The sequence below is a fragment of the Miniopterus natalensis genome, chromosome 2, assembly GCF_054644295.1.
Source record: "Miniopterus natalensis isolate mMinNat1 chromosome 2, mMinNat1.hap1, whole genome shotgun sequence".
NCBI classification, from domain to species: Eukaryota; Metazoa; Chordata; class Mammalia; order Chiroptera; family Miniopteridae; genus Miniopterus; species Miniopterus natalensis.
In genome coordinates, this window is record NC_142082.1 from 148,635,641 (window position 1) to 148,660,575 (window position 24,935).

Genomic DNA, 24,935 nt, shown 5'->3' on the forward strand with positions numbered 1-24,935 from the left:
AAGGAGAAGAGGGAAGCCGAATTGAGAGGAACCAAATTGTGATGCAGGCCCAACAACAGTTGCCGAAAGCTCTAGAGCTGGAATTGCCTTTCAGAGTGTCCCCATTCAGGCAAAGATGACCAGGCCCTTACGCACCTGCCCCAATCTGTCACTGGATGGGGCCTCCCGAGAGGGGAGTAACCTTGGGTGACCGTGCTCTCTGCACCCACAGCAGTCTCCAAAGGGGCTGACGGTTGACGTTTCTCACTGACATCACTCTCAACAGCTGACGAGGGACCTGAGGAGCCACGGACATCTTTCCAATGTGGAGACACCGAGGTTCTTAACTTATACTCTCTAATGTGTTCGACCGCGCTGGCCGCCACTCCTTTTAAAAACTCTTCTCTTGGCTGCTCCCACACCTTGTTCAACGTCTCGCTCCATAACAATGTCACTGTTTCTCCTTTGCCTGTTTCTCAATATTGTATCTTTGATTCACATCTCCCTGTTTTTAGTTTTTCTCCTCACTTTTTATATCTTTCTGGGTGATCTCATCTAAAAAACATATTTATGCCAAATGTTTCGAACAGTCTGTGGGCAGGGCGTTGCTTGGCCAGCCCAGAAGTGAACTCAACGGCCGTCTCTCCCCTCCCCGGCACTCAGTGCCCTCCCCTTGTTTCTCCTCTCTGTAAATTCACTACACCTGCCATCTCACAAGCCAGAAACCCACGGAGCTGACCTCATGGGTCTCAGTGCTGTCCTGCCTTGTACCTTCTTTCCAGCGCTCACTGACTCTTTGTAACAGCCTTCCAATCGGTCCCCCTCATTCTGGTCTTGCTGTAGTGCGCCATCCACAACTCAAACCCAGTCAGCCCCCGACACACACCACAACCAAGTCCACACTCTTAACTATTATCAGAGTGATCTCTCTCTTTTAAAAACAAAAAACAAGGACATAGGAGACAGTCCAGAGTCTGGTCTTGTCTACTACTCAGACCATGTCCTGGCAGCCTGCCTCTCACTTTAGGTTTAAGAAACTTATCCCTTGTAGTTCCCGTACTCCAAGTATGTTCATTTCATAGGAATTCGGAGCCACTGGGTTCATTTAGAAAATACTATTCCACCCTGGCCAGTGTGGCTCAGTTGTTTGAGCACCATCCCATGAACCAGGTACGTTCATACCTATCACCTGCTTGCCACTGCCATGGACTTCTTGACCCTGCCATCTATCTTTTCTTTTTCCCCCCAGCTCCCCAAGCCCCCACCATGTTGAGCACCTTTGCACTGCTATAGATGCCTATGAACATCTCTGTTGATTCAATGCTTTATTTACCACATTATAAGAAAATCCTCTGCATACGTGACTCTCTTCTGCTACAGGAGTGTCTGTTTTTCAAAAGCAAGGACTGTCACAGTTGTCTTCACATTCCCCTTGGCAAAGACCAGGACTTGGCACAAACTGAAAGCTGGGGCTTCCTGGGAGTTTATTGAGTTGAACTGCATGTCTAGAGTTTAAGGCACTTGCCAGGTGGTTGACAAAAGCAGGGTATGGTAACGTGTCCTCATTCATTCTTCTGACTGTAAGGGACAGACACATTCAAGCGAATTTAAGTGACTAGAGATTTATTGTAGGGATGTAATGGGCCTGGAAAGTGAGGCCACTCCGAAGATCTGTAGTTTATCCTGTAGGCTTCTCTTTCTCATGGCCCGTGTCCTTATTTCTCAAGTGTCTCTGATTCTTTCTGTCGATCTGGTGGGCCAGAGACCTCCAAGTTTCCTAATCTACTTAAAGCCTCCTTTCTTTCTCTTTGGTAGACACAGATGTTTTACAGAGGCTGAAGAAAAAGAGCTAAGTTATAAGGTTCCATGCTGGGAAGCCAACTTAAAGAGGAAAGTAAAAAGACTGGTTTGGAGGGATTGTAAACTGCATCAGGAGAAGATTGATGAAAGGGAAAGCTGGAAAGGAACGCAAGACCAGCTCAGGGGTCCTTGAATTTACTATAATAAGATGTATTGCATCTTACAGAAATTAGGAGCCATTGGGTTCATTCAGGAAATACTATTCCACCCTGGCCAGTGTGGCTCAGTTGGCTGAGCATCATCCTACGAACTGAGAGGTCTCTGGTTCTTCCCAGTCAGGGCACAGGCCCAAGTTGCAATCTCGATCCCCAGTAGGGGGCATGCAGGAGGCAGCCGACCAATGTTTCTCTCTCATTGATGTTTTTATCTCTCTCTCTCCCTCTCCCTTCCTCTCTCTTTCTAAAATCAATAAAAAACATATTTTAAAAAAGAAATATTATCCCAGCAACAGCAGTCAGGGTGGGCTGACACACTAGCAAATTTAAGTGGGAAAGTTCTTACCATGATATCAGAGAGAGTTAATAAAAGAAATTGTGCTTGTGGGGAAGACAGGGACTGATGCTGGGCAATGTGCAGAAGTACAATAGCCAGAAGGTCACTGTGTGGATGAAGAAAACAGAAGTATCCACTTTAACTCAGTGTTTCTGTGCTTATTGATAGCAAGAAGGGCAGGGAGACCTTCACTTCTGCTAAGCAATGTGGGGAAAAAATGACATTTGGAGAAAGAAGGTATGACATTATGAGTTGGGTTTACGTAGTATGTGACAAAATAAATTTCTGAGGGATATGGGACAGTGACTAGAGAAGGGAGATTACATGAGATTCAAGAAATTTGTTGTAGAATAAAGGAGTCTTTAACATATTTTAAAGTTATGGAATGCTATCTTGTAAGTTCTTATTTAGTTTTCATGAAGATTAAGTAAGATGATGCTTAGGGGAAAAGTGTTTAGCACAGTGCCCAGAATAAAATAAGTGTTCACTGCTAGCTGCTGTCAATATTGTGATTGCTGTTATTTTCAATGCAGATTCTGTTTCATTTTATGTTGCTAGTTCATGGGAGCAGGTTGTAGGGAGACCTCTGAGCTGTGCCAAACCAGTCAAATGAGTAAATCAACTGAGTCGTGCTACTTAGAAGAGGACCAGTAGTCACATCAGTGACATTGCCTAGAGAGTGAGCACTGTTCCACTCCTGATTTTCCTGAGATTAAAGGCTATATTTCTCTTTCTTGTCTCTAATTTGGCAAGAAATTAGAGAAGAATATTGCATATCACAATATGAGATTTTAATGAAATCTTAAACAGCTTTATGTTAACAGTAGGAACTTTTAAATATTTGCCCACATTTTGAACACATTATTCAACATCAATGAACACCCCACTGATAATTTCCATTATTCAATCAATCAAAAAGTTACATTTGCTTTATCTATGAAAAATCCAACTAAAAAGTCAACAGATTTAGGTATTACCATGCAATCTCACAGAATAAATCTGTTACTAGGTCAGCAATGCCTAGGAAGCAACCGTAGCTCTCTTACCCCAGCAGGCTATTTAATCAGATTAATACAAAACAGGCAATTCAGTTTGTGTCAACAGAAAGGCATTGTTCAAAATTACCCATTTATTAATTCTTAAGAGGTTAATAAATAACCAACTTTGAATAAAATAAATCACTGTAGATAACAATTGTATCCATGGCACATATAAAAGTTAGTAGATGCATAAAGATGCATGAAAACTGCCTGGTGTGAAGGTTGCTGGATCTACCCAAATCCTAGAATCTCGAATCTGTGTTTATACTGGAGCCTGATTGGCCAAACTCCAGCTGAAAATAATTTTCTTGAGGCGACATTCCCTCTCTTCTGCCAATTGAAAGTCTTAGCTCCTCTATGGGAGCAAAAAATAGCAACAAAATATAAACTTGACCTCATTTCACACCTAACCATATCACTCTGATTGTCCCACCATACTCCAAAGTGAGCACACTTGCTTTTGTTTACTGCAGTTATGAGTCCAAAACTGTGTTCTACTCGTCCCATGTCCTCAGATTGCTAAATCCAGAAAGAAAATGTGAGAAAGTCCAATATCATGATTCTATTATAGAGAGATGAACATTTTTACTCCTGGTTATGCATTTAGCAGTCACTGCTGATCTTAAATTTATAACATGCCCTGATAAACTTTAATTTGCCTTAGCTTTTAAGAAATAATAACAAAAGAAACAAAAGGGCAGGTGATCTGAGAATTACAAGTCTATAAGCACATATGATTTGGACAGTCAGGTGTTAATGTTTGTGTGAGCTAATTCATTTTAATGTACCAGCTAGGAACACTCAGGCTTCCAATCTCAAGTCACTTTTGTAAATAGTATCCTTTCTAATGGGGGCAGCTATGTGCCCTTGTGAACACCTGGTTAAGAACAGGCTCACTTTCATGTGTGCTCTGAGCTGCTTCTCCTCCAAATAAAAATAGAAACTAGTTTGCAACACCACACGGGGCTCCAGTGTATTATATGAGCCTATCACTGGTTCCCTTTGATATCTTATCTATTCCATTAACTCAATAAAATAGAGCGCAAAGCTGGGGACAAACTGTAGGAGGGCTCCCCTTGGAAAAGACATGCAAGACCTTTAAGCTGGGGTTTTAACTTATCTAATAAAAGCCAAGTTAAATGGAAGCTAATACTTCATTTTTCAATCCCTTTATTAAAGATCATAAGTACTGCAACTCAGAAGTAGAGAAAATAAATATACGGAGGAGTACAGGTGGAGGCAATAAAGAGTATGGCTTATCTACTTTCTCAAGATTTAGGAAGCACTTAAAGCCAAAACTCACAGGCAAGCATTTAAAAAATCCACAACAAAGGCTCCTGCTCCTTTAACAAATACAGTGGTCCTTTCTGGAGGCAGTAATCCTGCTTGATTTCTTAGTAGAATATAAACAGCTTAACCGAGGCAAATTCAGGGAGGATGCCACCCACCACTTCTTCCATATTATACTTTTTATCATTTTAGTAATTCAAGGAAAAAAAATAGAATCCACTCCCCTGCTCCTCTAACACCCAAAGAAAAACAATGCTAGAACTCAAACTCCAACAAGCCAAACTAAAGGAAAGTGTTCCACCTAGAGACTGTTTTCATGAGTCAAAGTGGATGGGAGCTTATCTATGAAATGGATATTATTTTAGTCTATTCTTGCAAGTTTGCAGTAAAAAAATGAAGCAAAAGGTATTGCTCCTGGTGTAATTAACAATGTTAATCTTCTTTTTCCTCTCTGTGGTGATAAAGGAGTCATTTTTATATTTAATTAATGCAGAGGATCATTTTGGAAACTGGCTAATGAGCCTCTGATCACATTACCATGAAAATGTGCATTAACATTGCAACTGAGGAGGCTGTTTCATGTGTAGCAAATCCACTTTGTAATTAGCCCACTGTGAAATGAATCACGTTAGGGGGAAATCGGAGGGAGCCAGTAGGCAGTGGGCACTTGGCTGCTGCTGTGCCCACAGACCACCAGCATCCCAAACATTGCCTTTCATCAACAATATGGTCTAAACATAGAAGTAGAGTGTGTCACATCTGTACAAACTGGAAGATTGGAGGAATAAACTTTATTTTGACAAACAAGGAATTTGGACTTGAGCATACACCTCCAGAATAAAACAAACACCTGCCTAAATAAAATAGTGAATTAATACAATTCTATAAAAACTATGAAGGCTAGGGATACAGTTTTCTTATTTTTTTCTGAAAAGCCCTCAGATATACACTAAAAAGACATCTGAATTTATACACCTTTTCATAGAACACATACAGATATTCTAACAAGCGCTTAAAATTAATTTCTAATACTAAACAGGCAAAAAATTAGAAAAGGGATCCAAGAACAAGTGATATGAAAATTTTTTTCATCTCCCTTTTAAACCAAGATATATCATGCTTTCCCCCCTCATTATAATACAAATATACCGGGTCTTCCTCTTAAACCGAAGCAAAAATTCCTAATTAATCAAATAATTCCTCCGGCTAACAAGATTTGGCAAGAAACTTTTCCTGTCTATTCAAAATAACTGAGATCACAGACCTATTAAATCCCAATATTTATGCAGACAATAATACATTTGCTTTTCAAATGTCAACACTATTCCAAAATGAAAGAGGTGTCTCAAAATATGACAGACACGGATCTCAGTGTTACCCCTTTTCCTTGACTGACATCTTGGCAGTAGATACCAAAAAATGTTAAAAAGAATCCCACAGGAAGTCATCTGAAGGGGGAGTGGCAAGGAAGCTGAAAACTGCCACCCCAAACCCAAATAAAAAGCCCACAAACCAGCGAGTCTGCCCTCAATTCTGCAATCTCCTGAAAGGAAAAAGAAAGCTAGCCACAATTCACTGCCCACCTTTCAGACAACACAAAGCTTGGCTGTTCAGTTGCTGGTCTCAGAGCCTGCACTCACCTGGGAAACTTCATACAGCAGTTTGTAGTGTTCCTCTCTTTTCTGAAAAGTGCACAAATTGCAGCCCATTCTAAGAAGCAGAGGGAGAGAGCCAATCTTCTAATTTCCCCAGAACTGCAAGGCAAGTGAACTGCAAGGGAATCACCCTCCAGACTTGACTACTGTTTTTCATCAGTCACTTCAGTCCAGAAACAGACAAACCGCTGTTGGCTGGGAGCACAAGCCGGGCGGTGCGCAGCAGCATGCTCTCCTTTGCTTTCCCGAAGTATCCTGCGCTCACCGAGACACACGGAGTTTCCAGTCAGTTCATGGCAACACTCCCCCGTCTCTGCATCAGTGCACATGACTACACAGATTCCAGCTCATGAATATTAATAGTGCCTCATTGATTATTTATGACAGAACATGTTAGCAGGGAGGGGTGTCATAGCTGCTGCTGATGACAGATGAATATTCACTAATTAAGAAGCAAATGTAGTGTGGTTAAACAAAATTCACTTGTGTCAATACCATCTCTGTTTATTAAGGATAGAGGGGTTGAGCACAGGGCATTTCAAAAAAGAACATACACTTCATTTCTCCATTGATAGAAGCTTTTAATATGGGAATAAGAAATGTAAGGACAGAAATATATTTAGTTCACCTCTCCATGTTTTGCAGCAATTAGAAGAAATATTTTCAGCATTAAGTCTAGGGAAAGATGAATAGGAGCAATTATTTAAATTTATAAAAGAATTACAGAGGCAAGGGAAAATTTGAGGAGTGATGTGGAAAGTGACCAGAAGATAGGGGGTGTCGTTCAGAGCTTTAATTCTGATCCTAAAAAAATAACCGAATATTTCATATGGAATGACCATTACTTCTTAGAGAGAAAATGAGGCACATTTTCTTAGTTTAAATAAAGAACATTTAAGCAGCTATGAGTAGATGATATTTGTAGAAGTAATAAATATTTTAATTAGGTAATAAGAGCATATCTATTGAATATGAATTTGTAGCACAGCAATGCATGCAGATCTATACTGAAAAATTAGATATATACAATGGCTTTTCTGAAAAAAATTTCAATTGCATATAGTATTTATGCTAATTTTATTAAAGTCATATATAACATTTCAGAAAAAGCTGACATTGGCAATATTTAAATTCTAATGTAATGCACAATGACTCCATTTATGATTCTATATTTAGTGTTCGTAATGTACAAAGGTGAACACAGACTTACAAACTAAGCTTAGATGTTTAGATAACAGAAGTAATGCATTTAATTTCACACTCTCACAAATACATACATCACATTGCAAGCTGGCAATTTTTGTCCCTTAAAGATATACTACAAACAGCTAAAGCAGATAATGAAAGAAAATTCCTTTTGTTCCTCTACTGACTTATCCACGACCTCTGCTAATTAAGAAGTATGTCCTTGCTCCAGCACATCTTTAAACTGGACAGGATAGCAGGTGGGTTCCAAAGCAAAAATAATTACTGGGAAACTGATGACTCTGGTTAGGAATTACATTGGATCTTGAAGATTTTTAATTGCTCAACACTTATGGATAGCTACTTCTGGGGGTCCAATTTCCTAAAAGTGCCTTGTCAAACGTTTAGAATTGATAACAGGAAATGATTCTAATGAGTACTAATTGTTAACAAATTGGCTTTGCAACTAGCAACACCTCAACACCAGCAAGGAGCAAGGAGATGAGCAATCATCTGCTGCTTATCAGACGTTTCCCTTGGGAGGTAATAATCCGATTTTCTGGGCCTAATTTCACCTAACGGCCTGGATGGGAGCCAAGCTGAGAGACCTATGTGAAAGTGGCATCATAATTGGGAACAATGCATGTGAGCAAAGTTCACCAAGACTTCCTGCAAGTAAGAAACCACTTGTCGTTGATATTATTTTGACTCCTTTATGGAAAGAATGTTTTCAAGGAGGTATTTGAGCGGATCTTTATGAAAAATCAATGGTGGCCACAAATGGAAGCAATCCCTATAGGTGCAGTTGTAAAATATATATGTTTGGTGCTTTTTTCTTTTAATTTTAATTTTCTCTGAGTTTCTACACCACTTCCCATGAAATGTTCTTATGCCCGAGTCCACATCCTAAATGTAAGCAGTGCCTATCTGTTTGATGGATTCTGTATTGCTGGGCTGTGAATGAATTAATGATTTTCAGGTGTTTAAATTCTGTACATTAAAAAGTCAGATCAAGGAATTAGAATGCAGTAAGGCAAGGATGGTTCACTCATGTATCAGTGAAAGTGTTTGCTTCCTCCACTGATAAAATTTCTTTATGTGACAGGCTTTAAAAGCAAAGTAGGAAATTTAATACTAAAAGTTATCATTGCTTATTGGAGCTTTCTTCTCATATTATTTTTTCTTAGTCATCAGAAAGTAAAGAATGAACATTAAAGTGAAGTGGGCAATTTCAAATGAAAGTTATTATTTCGGGAATTTCTTTGGCTATTTTCTTTATTCATTATTAGTCCCCTGTTCTTTTATTTCTATTTCAGGAAGCAAGGGCTACTTCTCTAACCATTTATCAAATGCTGCTCTTCGGCCATATATCCTGGAAAGATTCTATCTTCTGCTACTAATGGGTTCATCACATAGAATTGAAGGGTGATTTGAAAAAGGGTGACCCATAATTCCAAAGCTCTCTAAATGTCATTAGAACATGAGGGTTAGGTTTTTTTAATGACTAAACTGAGAAATATTGTATTAGAATATAAAGTTTGAAGTAGATAGGAAAAATAAGTTAATCTGAACATTTAAAAAATATAAATGGGTTAGATATTATCTATCTTGAGCAGTAATAATAATTGAGATAATATGGATTAAAAAGTAAGCAGAGAATAAATGACTATCTTTCCAAATATCCTTGGGGAAAAAAAATCACAAAATGTGAAAGCATAAGTTTGTTGGGTACGTATTTCAAGATATAGTTATTTATTTTAATTGTGTTTGTGTTCTTTATGCCCCCTCCTCAAATGCATGGCATTCAAAATAGGACACGTGTTTGTCAAGATCTAGACTGGCATCTAAAAGAGCTAAGTGAGAGACATATAGGAAAAGAAATCCAGCATTTCTCTTGCTTTTCCTATATAAATCGTGCCACTGGGTAACTAAAGCATAAATGAGAGTTTCTATTTATTGAATAATTCTGGCCAGGAATAATAGAACATGTCCATGCTAGTAATCCTAAATTAATTAATGGGTCTAGGTACTGAGAATTAATGGTTGCTAACATCACACACACACACACACACACACACACACACACACACACACGATAACTGAACATTATATACCACCCAACAGGAGAAAATGACACTACTTTTGAAAGAAGCTTTCGCAAAAGTGAGCAAATTACAGAGAATACAGAGGACAGGGGAGCATATTAAACTATATCACGAAGATGCAATCAGCCAAATTCAGAAAGTGGGCAACTAAACAAATATATATATATGTGTGTGTGTGTGTGTGTGTGTATACACACACACACACACACACACACACACGTTTTCCAGTTTCTGAAAGAAAGAGAGGGAGAGGGAGAAAGGGGTGGAGAGGGAGAGGTAAAGAGAGGGAGAGGGAGGGAGGGAGGGAGAGAGAGACTAGAGATAGACATGATGGGAAGAAATCTATAGACTAAAAGAGACTTTAGCAACATTTAAAAACAGGAATTAAACTGTATATTTTAGGTATGCACATCATTTGGATAATAAAAATATAAATAAAAGTAAGAAAAATATTACCAAAAAAGTCAAGATGATGGTTACTCTTTAGGGGAGGAGTGGTGGCTGTGATTGGGAGGGGGCACCAGAAAGTTTCAGTGTGGCTAACAAAATTCTCACTCCTGATATGAGGCGGTCACTTTATAATTCATGCAATTGACCTTGTTTTATATATTTTCTATATTTTTGCTACATTTACAAAAAGACTTTTTTTTAAAACAAAAGTCTTTATTGATTTCAGAGAGAGGAAAGGAGAGGCAGAGAGAAATAGAAACATCAGTGATGAGAGAGTCATTGATCGGCTGCCTCCTACATGCCCCTGACTGAGGATCGAGCCCACAACCCGGGCATGTGCCCTGACCGGGAATTGAGCCCCGGTCACCTGGATCCTAGGTTGACGCTCAATCACTGAGCCACATGCTGCCAGGCTACAAAAAGACATTTTAAAAACTAATTTACAAAGAGGCTGTGCCTAAATCCCACCCCTGGTGGCCAAGCAGTACACAGCTGCAGTCCCTACTCTGAGAGGTACGGTAAACCCGAACACAACTCTTTCGAATCACCCATCTCCTAAGTCTGTGACACTGCATAAATTGTGGATGATCATCTTCTCGACTGCTTTTGCAATGACTCTGATGTTCTTTTTCCTCTGTTGGTAGTTCAGTAGGTAACTCCACTCTCTTACCCTCACCATGTCCTTGTCTCAGTAATATGACCTTCCAATTAGGCCTATCACCTCCCTGCCGCTTAGCTTATAAACTTCCTTCCTAGTCCCAATCCTGTATTCCTGTTGGAGGACACTTGGGCAGACTGAGTAGACACTTAGCTGCCTTACATTGTCTAAAGTTTACTATCTTATATTCAATCATAAGACAAAGAATCAAGGCTCAGAGAGACAGTGACTTGCTCAAGGTCAAACTGAGTAAAGAGATCTGAACTCAGTTCTCCAATTACAAATTCCGTGGTTGAATTCTAGAGCTATTTTGCTGAGCTAACTCTCCTGCAGGAAGCGAGAGCTACATCAATATGCCTTCACCTGATCCTGATGACTAAGGAAATGGAGAGTGCTGAAAGTAAAGAGAGAGAATAACTTTTAAAAGCCTAAAATGAGGGAAGTGAGTTATGGTTAAAAATGTAAACTTTATTTATCAAAGTATTGAGACACTTTTATGTGTCACAGCTAAAGGCCAATCAGCTCATACTCTCGACAGCCAGTGACCAGGCTCTGTGCCAGCGTGCACGCTGGGAACGACCAGCTCATGCCCCCACTTTCCTGGCTTAGCACTTAAAGCTCCATATCCCGGGACCGCCCCCAGTCCTGAGCAAATAGGACTGAAGTGCACACTTCCTTTTCCAGGCTCCAGAAAAGCTGAAGTCCTGTATGTAGGTCCCCATCTTCCTGCCTTTGCCCCAGATTTTACCCCATCCTGCTTGTTCAGAAACTCCGCACATCACTCTATTGACACTTTGTGGTCCAGTTTAAATGCTCCCTCTTCCCTGGACTCACAAAGTTGAGGTAATGACCTCTTCACCTTCTGAATTCTCAGTGCATTTTACCCAAACCCACCTCAAGACACACATGACTTGTACCCTCTGTCACCTGCATTTACATGCTTTACCCCCCCCCTTACTATATTCTGCGACATGTGAGGGCAGCAGTGGCCTAAGGCCCAGGCAAACTGGGAGGAGTTGGACAGTTGACCCTCCACTTCCGAAAACTCCTGGCGTGTGTCTTTCACAATCAAGGCGAATGAATGTGACTGGGGTGAAAGCGGACCTGATTCTGGCAAAGCGACACAAATTTGTGTTTCTGTGTGTATGCCTAATTGCCAGGTGACATTTTCCCCCCCCAAGGGCTGCTTTGAGAATATTAAGTTAAAGGACTAAAGAACCATAAACATAAGATATATTTAATTTTGTTTAATTCGATAAACATACATTTGGAAGTCTATAAAATAAATATTTCTGTGACAGGCACACAAATGAATAAGGTATGACAGAGCATATCCATTTCATCAGTTAGTGCTTGTGTAATTGCATGTATATACTGTATACACATTGACTACATACACACTTAAAGGTAAATGCTGTTCCACATGCCAGTCACATGCTCACCTATTTATTCTACAAACACATACTGAGCACTTATATGACTGATGGTGTATGAATGTCATGTGTTTGGGACTATGTAGCATCTCATTTGATTTTCACAATGTCTCTGAGGTAAACATGTCAGATATTATATATATAATGACCAAATCATTAGATGTTGAAAATCCCAATACCAGGAGACCTAGAACTCTTGAGTTTTGACTCAAATCCAGTGCTCTGTTTTGTTTTTCACAACACTGTTCAATATTAACAAATATCATGAATTTATAGAAATTCTTCTGCCATGTGCCATCCATTTGCCTGGTTAAAGTTCAATAGATAAATGTGTAACCAAGCATCCTTTGCACATTGTGTTCACTAGGTGACCATCTTAATTTTGTGTCTATTGTTTGCTTTACCAATTTATGAACTCTTAAGAATTGTCAAGTTATTAGGCTAGGTTCTAATGGAAAGGGAGTGGGATTGCAAAGGAGAGGACTGGGGTTTCCATCTGAGCCTTGTCAATAGTACCTGTGTGGCTTTGTACAACTGACACACTCTGAAATAACACCTTGCAGGCAGATTGCAAAGATGGGATGGGATAAAATACATAAGAAAGGATTCATAAACTGCAAAGTATTTTGTCTAAATTGGTGTGATGGTTCAGCATGGGTTCTAGAGTCAATCTATCTTGTGTCAAGTCTCAGGCAAGTTATTTTTTTTGTAATTGTCTCTGTTTCTTGGTTTCTCATCTCTAAAGCAAGGACAATAACCGCATCTACCAAACAATTATTACAAGGGATAAGTTGTGACGATAACATATGTCAAGTATACCTGGCACATAGTATATACCTGATACATATTAGCAATAGTAATCATAATCATATGAGTATAATAACAGTCGTCTCTATTTTAGAGTTCCGGTTGATCTATTTCTAATTTTGCTGTGATAATAAATCTCTACTACATTATTTGACATTTACTTCATTGAAACTTTTATTCATACTTCTGTCCACTTTGCTTGCAACTGTACACTTTCTGTTGATCATTCAACAACTTCTGAAAGGCTCTTTGTTTCTGAGTCTTTTGTATAAAAAATAGTGGCATAGGAAGTAATCATTTTGTCAATGTCACACACACGCACACATTTCTTTTGTATAAAGAATGCAATACATACAGAGTAATAACTCTGAAGTTCTATTTATTTCTTTTAATGTATAATGTGTAAGTAATGTGGACATAAGTATATAAGAAACCAATGACAGCATGAAGCAAGATTTATGTAATTATAAAAAAGGTAGTCCAATGATATTTCTTTGAGGAATTTTAATGACTACTAATCTAGCCCAGTAGATTGTTTTTCTTGATTTAATCATCTATAGGCCAACTGGCCATGTACTTTCACAGGTACCATGTTTTGGTCATGTCACACTGTTTAGGTAGTATGTCGGGTTTTCCCAGAACACTACCATCACCATTTTTAGTTCTATAAAAGTGGCCTAGTAAATGCTCAGTAAAAACTTTCATTCAACCAGTATTTACTGAACATTGCTATGAGTAGAGAATGGTGATAATTCCTAAACATTTTGAATATATGAGCTAACATTTATTTAGTATTTTTAAAACACCAATCATTGTTCTAGTACTGGAAATCAATAACTTCATTTAATCTACATATCAACCCTTTGAGGTGGGTACTATTACTATCTCCTCTTGACATGTTTAGTGAATGGGTAACATTAGTAGGAAATGGAGGAGCTAGGACTCAAACCCAAGTAGTCTGGATCCATTGCTTAATCAGGATTTTATACTGCCTGTCACTCAGAGATAGTTATCATTATAACAAATTTCTGGATGGCTAGAAGAAGCATTCTGGGGATGCTTGTAGCACACTGCGATGTAAGAATTTCCCCAAGGACTAGAATATAGTCTAAAATTAACTCCCAAGCTACAAATTGTGTCCTCAAGCTTGGCTGCATAGAATAGATTGACTAAATCTAAGCAATTTCATAACCTTGCTCCACTCCACTGGTGGTGGGGTATTGCTACACTGAATATGTACCAATAACTGTAAAACACTTTTTCTTCTTAATATTTATTATAGCAGGGAATATGTATATTGATAGTAGGGCAGTCATATCCCTATATTAAGGAATAATCATCAATCAACTTAAGACAAGTAAATTTGGAGGTTTTGAGAAAAGTGAAGGTATTGCTTTGTTGGTGACACCCAAATTTGAATCTCCAGACGTGTTTTCTCAAGTTTCGGAGCCACTTATTCACTGACTGGTCCATTAACATATGGGCTGTTAGCACAATCCACAGTACATTAAATTCAACTTACCAAACTTAAGTGATAACCCTCTTGCCCTGTAACTGCTGCTCACATATGCTTCTCGTCAAAGATGGCAGGACTATGCCCACGTGCTCACCGAGCTCTGAGCGTCTGCTTCGGCTCTTTCACCTCCGTGCACCTAATGACCGAGCACTAGCAACTTGAGCTGCTCAATCTCTCCTTTCTTCCTTGCTGGACCACTCTCTTAGGTTCAGGCTACTGTTTTTTCTCAGCTTGGTCCTTCATTCACTCATGAGCATTTAGAGTTTACAAGAGTATAAGGAGCCACCTGTTGGGTTCTTGCTTCTCTCTGCCTATAAACACACATTGATAAGCCCTTCTTACCTCCAGGTTCCTGGCCCCTACTCTCTCTCTCCCTCTCTCTCTGCTTCTCTCTCTCTCCCCTCTCCTCCTCTTCCCTTCTCTCACACACATTTGCAAAAGAGAACACACAACAGAATATTCCTGCTATAGGTACATAAATTCCATCTCTACTAACACCACTCTTTATGTCTTTTTGGTATGTTTCTCTCTTTCCTGACCTTGATGGATTCTAGACTCTACTTTTTTTGTCTGGCACTGTGAAACATGAGCTTTCCTCTCTCACCCTTGGACTCAGCACACCTATTCAGTCATTATAATGCTATTCAAGATATACAAAGGTCCCAGATCTCATATAGTGAGAGGAAGCAATAAAGAAATAAATAGATAATCATTACATAAAATATCCAGGCAATAATAGGGGTTATGTATGGAATTAACAGGGTGATGTGATAGATAGTACCTGGGTCATCCTTCTTGGATATTTTCGAACTTCTTACTACCTATTTTATCTCCTGACTGCTAATACATGTGCATATACAGAATCAAGTAAATATAAATGAAGAAAAATAAGGCAGGGAAGGAGATAGCAAGCAAACAGATGAGCAATTTTAGTAGGGTGTTCACAGTCTAAAGTCTACTCTACCTCAGGCCCTAGGAAATTGCTTATCTACTGTGGTCTTGGCATCTCCAGACCTACCCCATCCCATTGCCACTTTTGTTGTATCATGAAAATGGCCTGAATATGGCTGTTTGAAACATTAGTGTTACTAATCAATCTGTCAATACAACATCAATTTCTGTGAAACTGATGATATACAATGCCTGATTGCATAGAAATGCCAGCTAGGACACCATTATCATCAGAATGAGCACTTGAGTTCTTTTTAGACTTTGAAGACATAAAAATGTCTTTAGACTTTGAATCTTACTCTAAAAAACTTTCTATATAAACTTGAACAAGTTAAACACCCTTTGGGTGCCTCCATTTCCTTACTGTGAAATAAAGATATTCATAGTACTTACTACAAAGGGATTTTGTGAACATGTGCTTTACCTGGAGTCTGTTCCATGTCGGTGCTCAATGAATATTAGCTAGTATTATTACAGCTATAAAATCCTCTTGCTGAAGGCTCTAAATTCTATTATTGTGAAGATACACAAAAAAGCAAGTAGCTGTATTATTGTCTTACCTGCATTCTTGCAAATGGTGGGAGATATACTTTGAAACATCAATATTCCTTTGGGAGGGGTTGGATTCCTCTAAGATAAATGATGGTTGATGTCATAGTGACTGGCAGCCAGGAAGGAGCAGAAAAGAGCTATAGCTATGGGAGGTAGGGTCTGGGCCAAGGCATGGATCCTCTGAATTCCAAAATGTTTGCTGAGTACCTCTTATATTCCATGCTCTGTGGAGGCCTTTAGCTCATGACACTTAATTAGGGGTATGTGTCTGACTCATTTGTGAAGCTTTTTCAAACTGCACATGCACAAGCTCTAATCCTAGGGCTTCTGAGTCAGCAAACCTGAACGAGTCCCAGGGATATGCATTTTCAAACAATTCACAGAAAATTCAGATGTGTGCATCCCTTTACCTCCTCCAGGTCTAGATGTAAGGTGCTAAACCTGACACTCTCTTTCTCTCTCTTTTTGTCAGTCCTCACCAGAGGATATTTTTTCCATTGATTTTTAGAGAGAGTGGCAGGGAGGGAGAGAGAGAGAGAAAATGATCGATGTGAGAGAGACACATCAATTGGTTGCCTTCCGCATGGGCCCTGACCAGGGCCAGGGATAGAGCCTGCAACCAGGTACATGCCTTTGACCAGGAGTCGAACCTGCAACCTTTCAGTGTACAGACTGATGCTCTAACCACTGAGTCACACTGGCCAGGGCTAAACTTGACACTTTCTTGAATGCCTCCTATTACTATAATTTCTAATATAGTTACTTATATGATTATGAAGATCACTGGGTCTTTGTTACTAATTTACAGAAGGAACTGACATTTATAAAGCACCTACCTATCAAAAGTGCCTTAAGTCTCACAATCATTTATGGGATATATGTAATTTTTTCACATAAAAAAACTGAGGCTCAGAATACTATGTGATTTGATCAAAGTCACACAGCTGGTAAGTGGAAAAGCTGAGATTTAAATCCACACGGGCTGAACTCTTAAGATTCTGCCTTGTCCGGTAAGGAAGGCAAATGACCCACTTCCTATAGCACAGTGTCTTTAGTCTTGCATCCCATGAATGGAGAATTTGTGGCAGGGTTGGGCTTGAATCAAAGTCATTGTCTTCTTTCGCAGTTTACCAGACATGTCCTACCTATGGGCTGTACTGAGGAGCAAATTCTTATCAGACCTGTGACAAGGCTGGGTTTTAGCATCTGAGATCAGGTATGTGGTTAAGGATGAAGAGCCCACCATCTCTTAGTGGGACAGTGAGTGGCCCAAGTTTCAGGTACTGATGCAAGGGGAAGGGAATTCAGTAACAGCTTACTGAATTCTATGTTGAGAGAATTTTCCATAATGTACCATAATTGATCAAGAAATGTATAAATCTATCTAATCTTCTAAAAGATAAGATTCTTCTTTGATTTTTAGTATTTCTGGACACCAAGTTCAACCTGTGTGGAGATTAGTTGCTTGTCATTTGAAATCTGTTTCTCAAGGAGCAGTATGTAGTGAGAAGGCACTTAGGGTCATTAAGGTCATAAAGTGTATGGTATCAAAGAAGTGATAATGGAGAGTGTACTTTGGAAATTGTGGCTCCAGGTTGGAATTCTTATAATTGTTCCTGTTTCGAATCTAGCTATGTGTAAGCTTATTTATTAGTTAAGCATAAGTAGACCCAGCAGAGTAGTGATTAAATCTAGTGGGGAAGGACCACATGTATCCATTCGCCACATACCTGCCAGCAACAGACACCAATGCAGTGGAGCCACATGGTGATAAGAGCCTAGCTCCCTGACTCACTACTTGGAGAAAGTCATTCAGAGGAGCTTCCAGGCCTGCATCCAACTCTGCATAAAGGATAAATGCACCTTTACTACATTAACCCACTATGGGTTTGAAAACTGTCACCCCAGTATAGCTTAGCATGACTAATACTCAAAGACAACACTTCTGAGTTCACGTACTTAAATAAGTCAGCACAAAAAAGCTCAACTCATCATGACCCATTATCAGGTCATGATGGCTTCTAGGGACCTCTTTGGCAATTTTGTGTAAAGAAATACAGCATTGTGACCTACCATAATGGAAGGAATATTCAGAAAGAGCAGTGTAAAAATTGTCAACTTTCCTTAGAAGCCATCCAGATTTTCATCGGATCACTTGTTTAACCATAAAGATAAGCAGTATGTTTTCTGAAAGAAGGGAGGCTAAATCCAATATAAGGACAGTTTTATAGAAGCAGACTAAGTGTATGAGTGGTGTGATCATACAGAGCTAATGATCCCCTGGAGATAAACCTTGCCCATTTCAGAAAGATGGATGCTCAGAGGGGTTTTGCATCTTAATTGGGTTAAGACAGCAACTCTGTAGCAAACAAACAGCATAAGTAGGTTAAGATGATTCCAAATCAAGTGATAAATTATTTTTAAATAAAGGAGAGTGGGCCTGAAGGAAACCAGATATAGGATGAATGTTTTTTTATGTGGTTTAGAGAATAGGGATTTCCCAGAGCATGAGGAACTTTTCAACACAGAAGGGGTAATGGAACAACATGGGCTGCAAAATCAAAAGTCATGGGTTTAAATTCCAGCTCTACAATTTGAACTGTTTCCCATTTGCACAACAAAGTCAATAGCTTCGCCTCATGGCATTGCTGATAGGTTTACATGAAGTACTGTTCCTCATAGAAGACCATCTTTTCCTATCCCAGCTCCCAAGAGTCTTATCACTTTGGACAGGTTACAATTATTAACTTGTTCAAAATTTTAATAGCTAAATTTGTTAATATCAACTTTTTAAGTACTGGGGTGGGGGGGAGTCCAATGGCATGGTAAAATGAAAACTTCTGATTTGAGGACAGACTCAGGAGTATGGAACTGATATTAGAAGTTGGGCAAAATTTTCACAGTAGTAGGTCCGTTATATACAATATTACATGCAAAAGGTCAGAAGCATCATATTATATAGATTCAGGAAAATTTTGAGAAAATTGTCCAAGTAGAATAAATCTCAAACACTTACCTAACTTAAATTAATGCTGAAGAGTGCAAAATAAAACTAACAACAAAAAACCAGAGTTGAGTATCTGTTGCCAATTTTTAACCAACAGAGAGGAGTTGTTGAACAAAGAAAATCAGAAGGTAATGGCTTAGGAAAACCAGAATAAGCATACATAAAAGAAGATACTGGCAGAGAGGAGCTGAGCTAATCATTCTGTAAATGCCTCGGATAAATGTCATACTGACAAAAAAGAATTTCACTGCATGCTAACACACACATGGAGAGAATGAGATGTATATTTTATGTGTACATATATATTTATGTGTATGTGTATATTTTAAAATTTTGGACACTAGTAATGATTTCTCATATATTTTATTAAATTTATTATAATAACAACCAACAAAAGTCCTTGAAGTGCCAGCAAATCTGTTAGGTACCTATGACTCTCCTTTTTTGATAAACCTATTTAACTATTTCCATAGGTGCAACATATAAAACAATGTACAAGTCTGTGAGAATAAAACTACAGATAAAAGCAAAATTGATAACTCTGTTAGCTTAAGAAATATCAAGGTAATGAGCCAAGAGATTCTAATTAAAAACAATCAGTTAAATTCATTTACTCCCTCAAAAAGTATTTATTGATACACATGGGTATTCTGCTAACCTTAAGTAATTAAATAAATAAATCATTAAAACAGAGTTCTCAGTAGAGATACAATATACTAATCACTGTGGGATATCAGCCAGTTAAGAAAATCTATTTTTATATATCACTTACTTATAAATATATGATACATGTGTATATAGTTCATTGTTAGTGATTTTTTACTATTTCTCAGAAAAATGTAAGGCAGGATAGATTTAGCAGGCAATGATGGAGGAGTTAAAAAAACTGTTGGTGGAAGAAATAGTGAAGAAAAGATGAATACTTGAGAAAGCACAAGAACATGAAGGGCACAGCAAGGAATTTAGTCTGCAGGGTGAAGTGCGGAACCCTGTCAGGAGAGATGAACTTGACTATTAGGGGGAGAGTCTTGACAGCCTGCATTTGTTCTTTCTGCTACGGGTAATAAAGAGCTTCCGAAGACTTCTGTGTAAGGGAGTGCCAAAATGTAGTCATTATTTTAATTTCTCAACTCTTTAACTGGAAGAAACAAATAGGAATCGGATAACAGCATTAATAATAAAAATAAATCTTTTACAATAGTGTGTAAGTGGTTTTGAGAAAGGGAAATGGAAAGATCAAGTATACAGAATAGGTGAGAAATGCTACAGAGATGGGAACAAGCTATTTGCCAAGTCAATGGCAAGGGGTAGGAAGAAATCAACAATGAGTACATTGGTAAGACTGGGTGTCTAGGTCAAAGGCTGTGTCCTTAATAGAAATAAGAAAGTCAGGAGGAAGCGTTACTATGTCAACAGATTGCAGCTGGGCATGATGACATTGAGGTACTTCTTAGAATTAAGATGTCCTTTATGGAGTTGAAATTTTGATTAAAGAGGACAAGGTAATGACATGAATGTGAAGGTCACCAATATGTATTTGAAACTGACGTAATGAGTTGGGATTACAAAGAAAAAGATATTTAAAAAAGGGATCAAGGAACTGAACTTCTGCATAACCCTAGGTAAAGAAATCAGAAGAGGAAGGGCCAGGGAAGAGAGACAAGAGTCCAGGGACTCGAGAAGCCACAGAAATGCAGGTTCAAAAGTGAGGGGATCCTCAGTAGGGTCAAGTGTGAACTTCAGGCAGGGTGCAGTGTGAGGAGTGGTAGATTTATGGATTGGGACACATCAGTCATTTTTGAAAGAGCTGCTTAGATAAAGCAAAGAGAGCTGCACAGAGTTGAATGAGAGCTGGGGCAAGAGACAAAGTGTTAACAGGAGATTAAGATTATTCTTTCAAGAAGTTTACAATGGAAAAAAGGGGGAGCTAAAGAGGTATTGTAGGCTACAGCAGGATCAAGGCAGGGTTGGTTTGTTTGATTATTTTAAAATAGTAATGAATCTAATATTCCACTGTATATATGTAACACATACTTTTTATCCATTCATTTATTGATAGACATGTAGGTTGCTTATCTGAGCTATGGTAAATAATGATGCGATGAACACAGAGGTGCATATATGTTTTCAAATTAGTGTTTTGGGTTTCTTCTGATAAATACTCAGAAGTGGAATAGCTGCGTCATATGGTAGTTCTATTTTTAATTTTTTCCTTAGTGACTGCACCACTATGCATGGTTCTAGATGGGTACTAGACTTACTGGGGTGATCACTTTATAAGGCATAAACATCTAATCAGTATGCTGTATACCTGAATGTAATATAATACTATATGTCAACTGTAATTGAAAAATAAATTTAAAAAAGAAAAAATAGTGTGAATCTAAGAAAGAAGAGACTTAAGATGCTGAAGAGAGATGGAACCCAAATGTAGAGGAACTAAAAGTGAAAAGAATGAGAGAAACAGAAAAGGCTCTAGGTATTGATTGGAGGAAAATATTTTTCTCGGACAAGAAGCAAAGGCAAATAAAGACATGGGCAATTTAGAAGTGTGGGAAGGGAGAAGAGTCGAATGAGCTCACATTAGATGCCTTTGCATTCAATGATGTAGGAAGTAAGGGTACAGTTTTTAAATTTTAAAAAAAGAACAGTATTACTTTAAAAAATCAGATACTTAACAAACAGCAGTAATTTCAAGTAGTTCAATGCTGAAGGAAACTTAAGTTTCCACAGGGACATGGAAATTGCTTCTTAGAAGTGACAACCTGCTTTGCTTTTGTCATGATAAAACTTACATCAGGCATATGCAAAACAATCGAGGTTGCAAGTACTAATCTAATAACATGATGGATGTAAGAGAAACACCAAACATTACCAAGAAGAATTCCTCGTGCGTTGGATGCATCTAACAGCTGGCTAGTTTGATTTAAAATCACAATTTGAACTGATATAAACTCTTATTTCTTGACAGTCATTACCCGCCAGTCATAAAAGTGTCGTTAATACTGCAGTAGTCAGCAAAATGCTTTGTAATGATCTCACACTAATGCACCCCACTCCTGGAAAACCCCCAGGCGGCAAAGGTTTACTCTGTAATACTAGTTGGGTTTTCAGAAGCGTGAAATCCCTGCCAATGCACCTGCTTTCCAGAAGATCATTAGGTAAAAATCCCAAGGCAGCGCAATCAACCTGGCTTCGGTTACCTTACCGTCTGCTGGAGAAGAAAATTAATGTTATTCCACGAGTCTCCCTCCCAAGATTGGCTAGAGTGTAGTTACCGGGCCAGCTGTCTGAGGGGTGCGCGGGTCTGTTCCAAGCTGACCCGGCTCACTGTCTGCCTGGACCCCAGGTCCCAACATAGCGCGCTGACACAGCCTGCAGCTCGCACCAGCTGCCACCCTACGGCACAGGCCCTTCCCGGGCTTCTGGCACACGCAACCACGAGCCTGGCAGTGAGCGCTCTGCCATCCAACCGCAGCTTCACGGCGGCTCTCGCAGAAGCCATCCTACTTTTTTCAAAAAGCATAAAACCAAAACACCAGCATGAAACCGGCATTCAAGACAAGGGGAAGAGGGGGCCTCCTAATACAGGGTTACTGCTAAAGTCTGTTTCACCAAGGCCTTTCTCCTCTAGTCTCATTTCCTATGGAAAATAATACAAATTAGCATAGAAAATCCTGCTTTATCTCAGGATGGATTTACATAGCCTCAATCTGAAATCTGCTTTTCTTCTGGCTACAAGAAGCCAAGCAGGGCATCCCATCAAATCGCAAGGGGAGATTTGTCACATTTGACTGGTTCTGTTTGTGGGTCGTCAGCTGGATGCTGATCTAAGACAGCAGTCACCTCAGCACTGACACCTACACCCTACGCTTGTCACCCAACTTATTCTTCTTCGGCCAACCCCTTTTGCTTTGGCTGCTGCCGTATCCACTCAGGGAAACAGCAATAGATCAACGCTTCCTTCATATATCAGAGCTGTCCTCCAAGGAGGGCTGCAGCGAAATTGCTTTGTTTTACATAACAGCCAACTCTGAAATTTCATGGTAGGAAAGTAGCCACAGGCAAAATGTAGTGAATCTCATACAATCTCCGGTTTAACCATTTAAAATAGGACAAAGTCATGACTATTTAAAGAGATGGAGCTTGCTCTTGGATTTGCATGGAGCATGATCACACAATTTTTAACAAGTCAGGGGCTTTTTTTTTTTTTTTTTTTTTTTTTAACTAGGAATGAAATTCCTTAAGGGCAGTTTTTAAAGTTGGTATCTATCTGTAGTAACTGTGATTACTTCCTTGTTTTGATGCAAGCTAGAGTGCCTATGTCAGTTTGAAAATGTATTTCACAATATCTCTCTTCCAGTCACTCTTTCCAGATAATGTACCAGTAGAAATGATACCAATGATTCATTCAGGATGACATTCTACTTTCAATTAATGTTCCATAGAATAAAACCAATGTCTCCAAGTTTTTCAATTTAGATTTTAAAGCATGTTGCTATTTTTAAAAAGTTAATACATGTGAACATCATGTACTTTTGCTGTTTGTCAATGTCATTTATAAATTCAAATAAATGGTAACCTGATGCAGAAGAATGCTCATAGAAGCAAGAAAAAAATAACCCTATTAGAACTGCATAAATTCTACCCTTCACTCAACGTTCAGCTTTTTAAATAAAAATATACAAGTCTAATTACACAAGTTATATGATGCATATATAAGATAGAGACTATTATCTGTCGTAAGAATAAACAATGAGAAAATTAATGAATTAGGGTTGTTTGTGGTACATGACTATCAAGGGACTTAGTATGTTGGACTAAGTTGTCATTTTATATATATAGAGAGAGAGGGAAAATCATAAAGTGTGGATAAATCTTGAGACCCACACAGTGTGCCTTATAGCTTCAACCTTCAACTACCTCTACTCCCCCGACACACACTGCATAGTCTTGACATTCTCCAGCATTCTCATGTACCTTTATCCTGTGTACTTTTGGTGGTCTTATTTCCTCTACTTTGAATACTATTAACCCATCTGAGAATTCACACTTCACCCCTTCTGTGAGCTTTTCCCTTCTTTCGAAAGCAGAACCCGGTGCCTCCTTTTCTGTTCTCCACACCACTTTATAACTATTGCTGTTACAGGAATTCTGATCTTGTACCCTACTTGCCTGCTGGATTGTGACATCTTGGAGGACAATCACTGTGTCTGCCTTTCTGGCATCTTGAATACTTGCCCGGCACACGTAAGACACTCAGTAAGTACTAATGGATGATTGAATGAGATGTGCGAAATTAAAAGAGCGGCCAAAAAAGGAAGAACATCATATATAAATCTCTCAAACTATTAGCCTTGTCAATGGTTTTCCTAATTGCCTTCCCTGAAAGTAGGTGATGCTAATTAGTTTGTGTTGACAGTGGCACATACCAGATCTTCTCTGGCCAAAGATAGCATTGCCTACAAAACAACCATCAACTTAATATCAGCTTTAAGTGGAGGAGATGGGGAGAAAACAAAAATACTACAACATTAAAGGCATGTATGAGTTTTAAGCCTTTTTTTTTTTTCTTACCTTTGCAATAATGTGAAAATATTTAATAATTAGTTTCTTTAGAATTGAGGAAATATGGCAATTTATTTTTCAAATAAGAATATTTAAAAATCATCATTGGTCTGACTATAGCATTCATCTCAATATTTCATTTCTAGAAGTATTAAACAGAGGTTACATCTTTACTTGCTTTACTAAACAATAAAATATAGCATCATGCGTAACAAAATTTGACTTCATATAGGAAGTCAAATTCCAGTTTCTTTAAGAACATATTCTTTCAATGCTGCTATAGACTAAATGTTTGTATCCACCCCTCTCTTCCCAAATACGTATGTTGAAACCTAAACTCAATGTGTTGGAATTTGGTGATGGGGCCTTTGGGAGGTGATTAGGTGC

At 38.7% G+C, this 24,935-nt stretch overlaps 1 protein-coding gene across 2 annotated transcripts in view; it reads right to left on the reverse strand.

Moving 5' to 3' along the window:
• The window catches only part of PDZRN4 (PDZ domain containing ring finger 4), a 329,363-nt gene that overhangs the window by 121,287 nt on the left and 183,141 nt on the right, over positions 1-24,935 (reverse strand). Inside the window, exon 1 of one of the 2 annotated variants that reach the window (XM_016201132.2) lies at positions 6,302-6,503. The exons of the other annotated variant lie outside the window; for it this stretch is intronic. Coding sequence (XP_016056618.1) covers positions 6,302-6,370 — 69 coding nt within the window. The 5' untranslated portion in view covers positions 6,371-6,503. Of the gene's footprint in view, positions 1-6,301; positions 6,504-24,935 lie in introns of those variants that run through there. 2 annotated transcript variants of the gene reach the window in all.